Source organism: Streptopelia decaocto (assembly GCF_964273445.1).
Source record: "Streptopelia decaocto genome assembly, chromosome: 3".
Taxonomy (NCBI): Eukaryota; Metazoa; Chordata; class Aves; order Columbiformes; family Columbidae; genus Streptopelia; species Streptopelia decaocto.
The window spans coordinates 34635032-34648365 of record NC_138656.1 but is presented as its reverse complement, the minus strand read 5'-3'; the positions used below and the strand labels follow the sequence as shown (position 1 = coordinate 34648365).

The 13334-nt window shown below is 42.6% G+C and overlaps 1 protein-coding gene across 3 annotated transcripts in view; it reads right to left on the bottom strand.

The window, feature by feature from the left end:
- The window catches only part of ZNF318 (zinc finger protein 318), a 33402-nt gene that overhangs the window by 17755 nt on the left and 2313 nt on the right, over positions 1–13334 (bottom strand). For 2 of the 3 annotated variants that reach the window (XR_014183668.1, XM_082048715.1), the window contains exon 2: positions 9916–10064. The exons of the other annotated variant lie outside the window; for it this stretch is intronic. Coding sequence is in view for 1 of the 2 variants with exons in the window: in XM_082048715.1 (XP_081904841.1) it covers positions 9916–10064 (149 nt within the window). In the remaining variant the exon portion in view is untranslated. The remainder of the gene's footprint in view (positions 1–9915; positions 10065–13334) is intronic. 3 annotated transcript variants of the gene reach the window in all.

The following is a 13334-nucleotide window of genomic DNA, read 5'->3' as shown; positions in this document are numbered from 1 at the left end:
AGAAGTTTCTTCTCAAATTTAAGTGGAACCTCTTGTGTTCCAGTTTGAAACCATTACCCCTTGTCCTACCGTTGGTGGTCAAAGAGAAGAGCCTGGCTCCATCCTCATGACACACACCCTTTAGATATTTGTAAACATTCATGAGGTCACCCCTCAGTCTCCTCTTCTCCAAACTAAAGAGACCCAGCTCCCTCAGCCTTTTGTAATTCGGGAGATGCTCCACTCCCTTAATCATCTTGGTTGCCCTGCACTGGACTCTCTCCAGCAGTTCCCTGTCCTTCTTGAACTGAGGGGCCCAGAACTGGACACAATATTCCAGATGTGGTCTCACCAGGGCAGAGTAGAGAGGAAGGAGAACCTCTCTCGACCTACTAACCACCCCCCTTCTAATACACCCCAGGATGCCATTGGCCTCCCTGGCCACAAGGGTACAGTGCTGGCTCATGGTCATCCTGCTGTCCACCAGGGCCCCCAGGTCCCTTTCTCCTACACAGCTCTCTAATATGTCATTCCCCAACTTATACTGGAACCTGGGGTTGTTCCTACCCAGATGCAAGACTCTACACTTGCCCTTGTTATATTTCATTAAATTTTTCCCCACCCAACTCTCCAGCCTGTCCGGGTCTCGCTGGATGGCAGCACAGCCTTCTGGCGTGTCAGCCACTCCTCCCAGCTTGGTGTCATCAGCAAACTTGCTGATAGTGCACTCTATTCCCTCATCCAAATCATTGATGAATATACTGAATAATACAGGCCCCAGTACTGACCCCTGAGTCCAGCTAGACTCCACCCCATTGACCACAACTCTCTGGCTTCTTTCCTTCAGCCGGTTTGCAGTCCACCTCACTACTCGGTCGTCCAGACCGCACTCCCTCAGTTTAGCTATAAGGATGCTGTGGGAGACTGTGTCAAAAGCCTTACTGAAGTCAAGGTAGACCACATCCACCGCTCTGCCATCATCCATCCATCTTGTTATGTCCTCATCAAAGTCAATGAGGTTGGTCAAGCATGACTTCCCCTTGGTGAAGCCATGTTGCCAGCCCCTAATGACCCTCTTATCCCTGATATGCCTTAAGATGGCACCAAGGATAAGTCGTTCTATCAGTTTCCCAGGGATGGAGGTGAGGCTGACTGGTCTATAGTTACCCAGGTCCTCCTTCTTGACCTTTTTGAAGACTGCAGTGACATTTGCTTTCCTCCACTCCTCAGGCACCTCTCCCGTTTCCCAAGACTTGGCAAAGATGACAGGGGGCGGTCCAGCAACGACCTCAGCCAGCTCCCTCGGCACCCACCCTCGGTGCATCCCATCCGGACCCACGGATTTATGGATGTCCAGATTGCCTAATTGCTCCCTAACCCAGTCCTCATCAACCAAGGCAAACTCCTACATTGTCCTGACTTCCTCTGGGGCCTCAGCGGTACGAGGCTCCTCAGGACAGCTTCTGGCAGAGTAGATAGAGACAAAGAAGGCATTCAGTAACTCTGCCTTCTCTGTATCTTCTGTCACCAGGGCACCCACCTCATTCATCAGTGGGCCTACATTGCCTCTGGTGTTAGTTTTATCTGCCACGTATTTGAAAAGGCTCTTTCTGTTGTCCTTGACCCCTCTCGACAGGTTTACTTCTAAGAGGCCTTAGCTTTCCTAATTGTCTCCCTACACCCTCTGACAACAGCCTTATATTCTCCCCAAGTGGCCAGCCCCTCCTTCCATGATCTATAAACTCTCCTCTTCCACTTGAATTATTCAGGGTACAATTCAGTTTTACACTGGTGAATGCAACCATCTTTGCATCTTTTTATCTTCAGCTGTGAACAAGGATCACAAATTCTAGCAACATTTTCTGTTGCAACAGATCTGTAGACAGGACTGTCACTAATCATTCAAACTACTACTACTTTTTTATAGGGTATCTACGAACCAGGGATAGTAAATGTAATATAGGTTGGTGCAAAAGTAATTGCGGTTTTGGAGTGTGAATTTGAAATAATTGTAACTAGGCTCAAACACATCTTTATTAATCAAAATAGGAACCACCACAATCAACACATTTTTGCCAATGAGAAATAAGTTTCCTTATTCCTGTAGCAAATAAATTCATGTTTCGGAATTTGACGAACTCTTGGAAAGCGTTTTCTGCCTCCTCCTAGTTGTGGAAGCATTTTCTCTGCAAAAAGTTATTGAAGTGCTTGAAGAAGTGGTAGTCAGTTGGCAAGAGGTCAGCTGAACATGGCGGATGGGAAAAAACTCTGTAGCCCAATTTCTTTGACTTCTGGAGCATTGGTTGTGCGACGTGCAGTCGGGTGGTGTCATGGAGAAGAATTTGGCCCTTTCTGTTGACCAATGCCACCTGCAGGTGTTGCAGTTTTTGGTGCATCTCATTGATTTCCTGAGCAGACTTATCAGATGAAATGGTTTCACTGGGATTCGGAGAGCTGTAGTAGATCAGACCAGCGGGAGACTACCAAACACTGACCATGACCTCTTTTTGGTGCAAGTTTGCCTTTGGGAAGTGCTTTGGAGGTTCTCAGTCCAGACACTGAGCTGGTCATTGCTGGTTGTCACATAAAATCCACTTTTTGTCGCATGTCACAATCCGATCTAGAAATGGTTCGTTGTTGTTGTGTAGAATAAGAGAAGATGACAATTCAAAATGATGATTTTTTTGATTTTTGGTTGGTTCATGAGGCATGCACTCATTGAACTTTTTCACCTTTCCAATTGGCTTTAATTGCTGAATGACCATAGAATGGTCAATATGAAGTTCTTCAGCAACTTCTCCTGTAGTTGCTCTCCATTGGTTGTTGGCAACTTCCGCCGGCCAGCCACTACACTCCTTATCTTCGAGGCTCTCGTCTCCTTTGCAAAACTTCTTGACCCACCACTGTACTCTATGTTCGTTAGCAGTTCCTGGGCCAAATGTGTTGTTGATGTTGCGAGTTGTCTCCACCGCTTTATGACCCATTTTAAAACATGAATAAGAAAATCACTCGAATTTGCTTTTTGTCTAACATCTTTCCCATAGTCTAACATAAATATAAAATAAACAGCAATAGGTGAATAGCAAAATAACATAAAGCGAGAAAAAGCATTAAAATGATGTATATCATAACCACATTTATTTAAGAATGTATTCCAATATCAAACAGCAAATTTCAACAATGCAAAAACCACAATTCCTTTTGCACCAACCTAACAGTATAATTCCTTTGTGCCAGCCTCTGCGTTATTACATACAGTGGATGTGCAACTGGCACACCACCAGAATAACTAGCTACATCTCTTGGAGTATCTTCTTTTGGACCAATTCCTGTACACACCTCCAATTACAAGCACCATGTTAACTAAGGCCTTTTTCCTCACCCCTAAAAACTTCTCTGTGTCTGTTCTTTAGACCAGGCAGAAACAAACCACACCAGCCCCTGTTTTTACTCACAGGTATTTCAAAAATACAGCAAGATCCTCCAGGAACTGGAAGCAAATATGCTCCTTAAGTTAAATGAATGGGACGGAAACACTAGAGAAATGCCTTGCCCAAGTGATCGAGACATCAACTTGAGATAAACTATGTATTGTTGCCTGAATCCTCAAAAATCACCTACTCCTATGGAGAAAGGTCCCTCCATAGATCTGAGATGGGACAAAACAAGTCATGCCAGATGACATGTTCAAAAAAATTTGCAGATAAATTGTAGCCCGAGTTTTTAAACTCACCAGACTAAAGAATAACAGACATAAACAGACAGCATCTTTTTCTTGGGTATTTTCATAATTTACATACACATATTTAAGAACAAAACCAACACAAAACTTCACTTTACCTCTAACCAGCATCGTTGCAAAGCATTTAATATGTTATTAGATGCTTTATGAGTTCAACGCATCTTATAAGACAAGCATGGCATACACCAGTACCCACAGTATTAGATGGCATCTTTCCAGTTTCCAGCAAACTACACATATCCACCCTGTCCAATAGCACCAAAATATCTAAAAAGTAGCTAGAATTAAAATTCATATATTAATGTTGCTGTTTACAGCCTACATAAGGGTACATCTAACTCAGTGTCACTCTCTTATGAGAGCCTGTTAAACCTGTACAAACTGCACGAACACACCTGGTGGGTAACAGATGTATTTCACCATACACCTTCAGCTGATTTTTGGGCAAATAATGTGTATGCATGCTTGCCAGGTGTCACCTACAATTCAAATGCTCTGACTGCAGTAACAGAGCAACAGGAATATTTAATTATACTTTGGAAAGAAAGGAACAGCAAACCTACTATACTTAAAACTAGAAAGATGTTCCAAATACACTCTGAACAGCTAAGATGCAGATTTTAAACCCAAAGATTAAATACAGGTGTGAGGAAAAGGATTACTTGCCTTACATAAACTAGGATTCTTTGAAATATGTTTTCTGTAAATACAGTCCAACAGAGATATGTCCCTCTTAACTGGTCTGGGTGCTTTTAGTCAGCAATGTCCACTACAGGCTATTGCATCCATGAGAGAGGACACAAGGTGGTACCACTGTGACCATCCCAGTTCCTTCACCAACACAGAATCCATGATTTACTGGAATCTGCAGTTTCACAGGAGAACAGACCATAGACTACACATACATAATGCCTCAGAGAACTACAACTAGTTTAAAGTAAGTTTACTTATTTGGCACTTTCTTCACATACACAGAAACAGAAATAAATAAAGGTATTTTACTGTCAGCAACCAATAGGACACCACCTTAACAGACAGTCTTTGAATAGGAAGTCAGATGAGCCGCTCATGCTCAAGCCAACTGTCACTCTTGATATTATGCCCAAAAAAAACCTATTTCAGAGCTCAGCTTAACACAGACTGAGCCTGTGCAGTGATATGCTCTAACCTTTTGCATTAACCTCAGAAGAATTAGTGGGATGCTCTGTATAGCTTATGCCAACTCAGATAGTAGTAGAATGTCTTAAAAATACTGACAGAAGGAGAGATGGAAGACAGGGAGAGGCATAAGATATATTGACAGACTGAGATTCTGGAAGACAAAAAAATACTATCTGTTGAAGACCGAAGCTGCTTAGGTGACTTTGAAGTCACAGACCAGAAGTATTCAGTATGCTTACTTAAACATGTGCAGGAGGCCAGCTGCCCTAGAAACTCAGGGCAAATTCTTACAGATGCTTTAGGATGGATCTGAATGTGGACATACACCTTGAGAAATTCTCCTGGGACTTCCTGAAAATCCATTGCTGCAGGAGAATCCAAAAGCATCCTTGATTTCCAACCTTTGGTATTTTATTTCCTTTATAGGCTAATGAACCTCTCTACCATCCCATGGTTCTGCAAAAAAACAGGTCAGCAGGAGAGCACCTGAAGAGCAGCACAAAGGAATTCCAGCCACTCCAGCCAGTAAGTCAGCTTCATCTGGGGGACAACTGAAATGTCTCTATGCAAACTCACACAGGATGGGAAATAACCAAGAGGAGTTAGAGACGTGTGCATGCCTGCAGGGCTATGATCTCATTGGCATCTTGGAGATGTGGTGGGATGACTGGAGTGTTGGAATGGAAGGATAAAGGCTCTTTAGGAAGGACAGGCAAGGGAAACAAGGAGGATGTGTCTCCCTCTATGTCAATGACCGTCTGGAGTGCATGATGCTCCCTGCCTGGGGATGGATGAGGAGTCAACTGAGAGTTTATGGGTCAGGATTAAAGAGAGGGCAGGGACAAGTGACATTACAGTGGTGGTCTTCCACCCAGCCAGAAGAACCAAGTGGATGAGGCCTTCTATAGACAGACAGGAGCAGCCACTCATTCACAATCCCTGATCCTCATAGGGAACTTCAACCACCTCGCTATCTGTTGGAGGGACAACACAGCAGGGCATAAGCAATCCAGGAGGTTCCTGGAATTCCTTGATGATAACTTCATTCTCAATGAGGAGGAGTTGGTGAGAAATGTGAAGCTCAAGAGCAGCTCAGGCTGCAGTGAATATGAAATGGTGGAGTTCAAGATCCTTAGGGCAGCAAGGAGGGTACCCAGCAAGCTCATTACCCTGGACTTCAGGAGAGCAGACTTTGGCCCCTTCAGGGATCTGCTTTGTAGAGTACCATAGGATAAAGCCCTGGAGGCAAGAGGGGCCCAAGAAAGCTGGTTAATATTCCAGGATCATCTCCTCCAACCTCAGTAGCAATGCATGCCAACAAAGAGGAAGTCAGGCAAAAACACCAGGAGGCCTGCATGGATGAACAAGGTGCTCCTGGACAAAGTCAAACACAAAAGGGAAGCCTACAGAGGGTGGAAGCAAGGACAGTTAATCTGTGAGGAATACAGAGAAACTATCTGAGCAGCCAGGGATCAGGTTAGGAAAGCTAAAGCCCTGATAGAATTAAATCTGGCCAGGGACATCAAGAGTAAAAAGAAAAGTTTCTATAGGTACACTGATGATAAAAGGAAGACTAAGGAAAATGTGGGCCCTCTCCAGAAGGAAACAAGGGACCTGGTTACCCAGGATATGTAGAAGACGGAGGTACTCAATGACTTTTTTTGCTCCAAGCGCTTCAGCCACATCACCCAAGTTGCAGAAGGCAAAGGCAGGGATTGGGAGAATAAAGAACCATCCACTGTAGAAGATCAGGTTGAGACCATCTAAGGAACCTGAAGGTGCACAAGCCCATTGGACTTGTTGAGATGCACCTGTGAGTCCTGAGGGACCAGACAGATGAAGTTGCTAAGCCACGATTCATCAGATTTGAGAAGTTATGGCAGTCCAGTGAAGTTCCCACCAACTGGAAAAGGGGAAACATAAACCCCACTTTTTAAAAGGGAAAAAAGCAATGAACTACAGTCCAGTCAGTCTGACTTCTATGCCCAGCAAGATAATGTAGCAGATTCTCCTGGAAACTATGCTAAGGCACACAGAACATAAGGAGGTGATGGGTGACATCCAACATGGCTTCACCAAGGGTGAATCATGCCTGACAAATCTGGTGGCCTTCTATGATGAGGTTACAGCACTGGTACATAAGGGTAGAGCAAGTGACATCATCTACCTGGACTTGTGCAAAGCATTGACACTGCCCTGCATGACATTCTTGTCTCTAAATCGGAGAGACATGGATTTGACAGATGGATCACTTAGTCAATAAGGAACTGGCTGGATGATTGCACTCAGAGTTGCAGTCAAAGGCTTCATGTCCATGTGGAGACCAGCAACAAGAGGCATTCCTCAGGCATCCGTATTGGGACTGGCGCTGTTTAACATCTTTGTCACCAACATGGACAGTGGGACTGTGTGCACCCTCAGCAGGTTTGTTGATGACACCAAGCTGTGTGGTGTGGTCGACACACTGGAGGGAAGGGATGTTATTCAGAGGGATGCTGACAGGCTTGATAGGTTAAGTGCACGGTCCTGCACATGGGCCAGGGCAATCCCAAGCACAAATACAGGCTGGGCAGAGAATGGACTGAAAGCAGCCCTGAGGAGAAAGACTTGGGAGTTTTGGTTGATGAGCTCAACATGATCTGGCAATGTGTGCTTGCAGCCCAGAAAGCCAACTGTATCCTGGACTGCATCAAAAGAAGTGTGACCAGCAGATCAAGGGAGGTAATTCTCCCCTTCTACTCCACTCTCATGAGACTCCACCAAGAGTTTCGCATTCAGCTCTGGGGTCCCCAGTATAGGAAAGACACCGACCTGTTGAAACGAGTCCAGAGGAAGGCTAAGATGGTCAGAGGGCTGGAGCATCTCTCCCGTGAAGACAGGTTGAGAGAGCTGGGGCTGTTCAGCCTGGAGTAGAGAAGGCTCCAGGGAGAACTTAGAGCAGCCTTCCGGTGCCTAAAGGGGACCTACAAGAAAGCTGGAAACAGACTTTTAACAAAGGCATACAGGGATAGGACAAGGTCTAATGGCTTTAAATTGAAAGAGGTTAGATTTAGATTAAAGGAAGAAATTCTTCACCATGAGGGTGGGGAGGCACTGGAACAGGCTGCCCAGAGAAGCTGTGGATGCCCCATCCCTGGAAGTGTTCAAGGCCAGGCTGGATGGGGCTTTGAGCAACCTGGTCGACTGGAAGGTGTCCCTGCTCATGGCAGTGGAGGTGGAACTTGAAGATCTTTGAGGCCCCTTGTAATTCAAACCATTCTATGATTCCATGAAATTACAGAGAATAATTTGAAAAAGTGATTGCTTGAAATCTCTGAGTAGTTAGCAAAAATAGCTGAGAATAACTACATTAAGAATTATTTGCTCCACTTACTTTGAAATTTGAAGACCCATCTTCAGAAAATACTTTTAAACTTTTTTTTTTAAATGAGAATGAGAATATACCATATGTTAAATAAGAATGTGATATGCTAAGTATAAAACCCAGTGATGATTCACAATAAGTGGGCAGTGGGCACCACTCAGACAAGTGCAGCCAGCATAAACAGACTAGACCCAAAGAAAAAAAAATAAACGTAACCACATGGAGTTCTGGCATACCTACACTACAACGGAAGTCTACATGGTCTCACTTTCTCTTATTCTCATTCTGATTCATTTGTTGTTTTTTACACCTTCTCAGGATTCTATTCTGACCATTTTTTTACATCTTAGGGTCCTGTAACTGAGATAAAGTAAGAGTTTTTCATCATTTCCGCACTTATGTTAAAATAAACTCCACTGTGCCCGATGTTACTTCTAACCATGCATCATAACCACAAAACAGGTTAAATATAAAACCTCACTGGAGAAAAGGAAGCAATGGGAGAAACACCCCCTGCGCTGCATGTTCTTAATTTGCCAGAGCATGCCAGTTCACCTACCTGCCATTTCCTTCTCCTCCAACCACTGTACTCTCCCTGGGCACACACACACATTTCATTCAGGTGACGGCAAGCTGCACAGGGGATTTACAAATCGAACACTGATCCCAGGAGAACTGAGGTAAAGCCCTAAACGTGACAGTACTGAGAACTAAACATTCGGTTGGTTTTCCGCACCTGCTTACACTTGAGAAAGACAGGAAATTCACTTGTTCTGCTCACTTCCCTCTTTTTCTTTTTTTTTTTTTTTTTTTTTTTTTTACCGTTGGGGTTATTTGCATAAAAAAATTGAAGTCATGGCAGGGTGGGTTTTTTTCTGTGCTGGATGCTTATCCCTGACCTGAAACTGCAATTGTCTGCACTGGGGCACAAACTATGGCCATCTTTAACTTTGCAGTTCCAGACAAAGAACACAATTTTCTTTGCACTAAGTCTTCCGATTTTACTTCTTTTGTCAGATTATACCTGTTCTCCTCCTGAAGACAAAGATTCCCAAACAGTATTTACTAGTAGTTATTTCTCTCCAAATTCCATCAAGGGACCCTAAGAATTCTAACTGACGTCATCTGATGGCTGGCTATGCTCACCTCTCTTCTGCAGTGTTTTTAGAGTAAACTTTTTTTTTTTTCTTCAAGCTACAGTAGAGCTTTCTACTGGACTATTCTCAAAAATTGGGAAAGTAGATTATTCCTCCCAATAAATGAAGCTAGAGCCTTATGCTCTCCATAACCTTCCTTTTATTCAGGACTAGGTAGGTTCATAGGAAACAGAAGAAGGTGGCTGAAGCTGTGAAATGTCAAATGAAGCAGCTGCCTCTGGGCATTTTCAGTTTATATGAGTTTCAGAAGCAGTTGACAAAAATTAGAGAAGAAAAAATCTGTTTAGAGTTACTATGAACACAAGCAGTGATTTTTGTTCAGGAATCAACTGCACTACAACTTGCTGGAGGCTGGGGATGTATTCCAGGGAAGCATCACTACATGCTTGCCCTCTTACCCTCATTTCTTAGGAACTCACTGGGCTAATTAGATGTTTGGTCTCACCCAGTACCACCATTCCCACATTCTTACTGTTTCATGCACTTGAATCCCCATCTGCAGAAGACCATACCTGTCACTCAGGTTATCAACTGGTGAGCCCAGTCTATCAGGAAGCCTCCTTCGTTCTGGTGTGCCAACGCAATACCGGTCATTACCAACAGTAATCCGCAAACTCTGTTCCAGTGAAGAAGACTCAAAGCGGAGACTCGGTGAACGTCTCTGTAAATTGAAGAAAGAGTGCAAGCCCATCAATCACGGAACTTTAAACGCAGCTACAGAAAGGCAAGTGACTCTGTTCTGTTTACCATACGAGACTTGGGGTGGACAACTTAATTAAAAAAAAATCAAACTAGAAGAACAATTGTTCCAAATATTTCAATTGTCTTCAGTTACTAAAGAAAGGGAAGGGGATTTACTGCATTTTCTTTCTTATCTCAGCTGCCAAAACTACACTCTATATTTACATTATCTAGAAGGGAAATTTCCAACTCAAAAATAAATTTCATAAAGCACCATTTTGGAAGGTGGAAAAAGAGAGAGAAGCTCAATAAGTCCCAGATTTGCTGCTGTCTTCCTTTCTTTACAGAGGACAAGCAGCTAAACAAACATTGCTTTAAAAACGGTGCCAGAAATTTATTAATAAAAGTGTCTCAATTTCTGGCCCTTTCCAGCTTCAGTAACAACATGAACCAAAGTGTAAACCAGTGTAAACAAAATTTTTCAAGCAGTGATGGTTACAACAGTTTTCCTCACCTTGTGCTGCTTTCAGCAGATAAACACAAGATAATATTAAAAATCCCAGTGACTATAGAAACACCTTCTATAATAGAATTCCCACTGTTGTTATTACTGGTAGAGCTAAATCAGAGCTAAATAAAGTCACCTTTGAAAAGACTACAGCAGAGAAGGCCTGAGCTAACTGCCTCTGCACAGACCTTCCTTTGGACACACACTCAATACAGGAAATGTCACTAGTGTAAGTTATGCTTAACTGGTTATGCCTCACATCATTCTAGAATATGGCACTAGAATACAGGAACAATCAAAGTAAGAGGAGTTCCATAAGAAACAGATGAAACTACCTGAAGACAGAGATATCTGATTTACTTTTTTAAACCAACATAGTTTAGATTCTGCCTAACAGGAAGCAATGAACTAGCTTCAGTTCTGCCAAACCAGTCATGTACTGCATACTGCTTTCACTGCTGAAATCTGCAGTAGTGAGCAGCAGGTGCACTATGTTGACTGCATCCACCCTGAGAAGATGCAGCAGATTCAGCTCAGTCCTCCAACAGACCACAAGAACAGTATGTAATCTCCAACAAGAAAGCAAAAGAATTCCCTCGCAAATTTGCCTGAACAAAATCTAATTGCAAAACAAACTTGCACTAGAAATCATGATGCACATAACCTTGTCCTAAGGTCAAATATTAGTGATTTCTGTTTTGCTCCATTAATCTGAATACTGGCATTTATCAGAACACATTTTAATTACTTCTAAGACCAACTGTGCTGAACAACACAATACAGTCCTGCAACAGCCCGGCTGACATCCAACATATACAAGGCGCATGTGCCTCATACAAACACACTCTGAAGGCTCACATGTGCCCAGTGTAACACTGACTTTTGAGGGCTGCCTCAAAAAGTAATTATCTTGAAGGGCATCTTCTTGTCATCAAGACTGTTGGCAAGTTGGGCACATACATGACAATCATCTCCAGGAGCTGGAGACAAAGAAGTGATGATTACATCTCAGAACAAACTTCTGGGCAAAGGAAAGAAATAATTTACATTTAGAAAGTTTGGGATGTTAGAATTGCCTATGACTAACACACAGATTGGCTAGAGACAAGAGTACATAATTGAACAGCAGCACATAATTGATCTTTTTTTTTTCTTTTTTTTCAGTTTGAGCAATTCCAGTTTTAACAACTTTTTCATTTGGAGCACAGAACACCACCACTAGTCATTCCTATCTATGCACTGCAGTGCATATTCTTCCCTTCCTGTTCTGGTGCCTAAACTGCAGTTATCACTGCCATATTAATGCACAGGTTGCATAGCAGCTTTTCTTCTTTATCTGTTGACTCAACATACTCCAGTCATCTAATTTCAGCCAATTTTCTTACAAGGATGCAAGGAAGCTGAGAGAAACTATAAAAAGCACAAGCATGCAGGTCAGCAGGGACAAATAAAAGCAGCAACTGTCAGCCTTGCAAGAACAAATAAAGTCTGCCAAAATTTCTCACTTGACAGCCCTGGCCTTCCTCTACTCCATTACATTTTTCAATACTCATCCCAAACCTTTGCTGTCAATACATGCTCTTCCAATTCCCGCTGTTTTCCCCAGCTACTAATAAACTAACACCATCCATACTTACAATGTCCAATACACAGCTCCGCTAGCAGTCAGCATCCCAGTTATGCATCAAAAAAATGGGCAACAATACAAATAACCTGGGAAAGCACGCACTCCATCTCACAAACAAACACCAAACCAAACCAACAACAAAACCACAAACAAACACAAAACCCCACACAAACACTCACAGCTCCCAGAATCAAGAAAAGGTAGTAAGAAACCTCTACGTCTATTCCTTCCATACTCCAATTCATATGAAGGGTAGAGACAATAACTTAGAGCTTGTACTCAAAACTTTTCTGCATTGCAACCACATGCACCTGTCCAATCAGTGTTTTCATTCCACATCCTACATCTTCCATCCTTATACATAAACTCGCCTCTTCCAAGTCCTCCTTCCTTCTTGCAGCTTACATTCCCCTTCCTGAGTCTTCTTTCTAATTCATCTCCTTTCAGTCACAGCTCCAAAATGCCACTAATAACGCATTTGTGTAAGTCCCCACATTTCCACACTTTATATCCTCAAACTGCTGGAGAGGAGATCTTAAAATCAAACAAATCTGAAAACTTCATTAAAACTTCACCCTATCATGCTGATTCAACATATCTGCTGTTTGCTTTGTTCTGATCACACTTAGTTCCACTGTTTGGAAAACACCAGCATAATCCCACCTTTTATATTTTTCTAATTTATGCTAATTTTGTAAACAGTACCTTTAAAATCAACCTGTATATGCATTGTATGCTTTATAACATCACTTTTAAAGGAGAACTAGTGTTGGTCAAACACTTTTTCATGGATAAAAACTTCCATGGAAAAAATGTGCACAATATACACTCCAAGACTTACTTATAATGGCCTTCAGCATTATGCAAGAGACAGCACAACACAGGTTAAAGAGCTATACATCATTATCTCAAGATCCCTCTTATTGTAAGAGCTGCTTCCTAGAGAACGCTTTTCCTTAAATGCAGTAATATTCTCGTAAATAAACAAACAACCTATTTGGCTCAACAGTTCAGCGCTAGCTAACTCGCTAAAGTCTAATTTATTTGATTAATATTTTTTCAATCCTCTGAAATTAGAATAGGCAAGAAAAACATCAAGAATCTGCAACAACTTG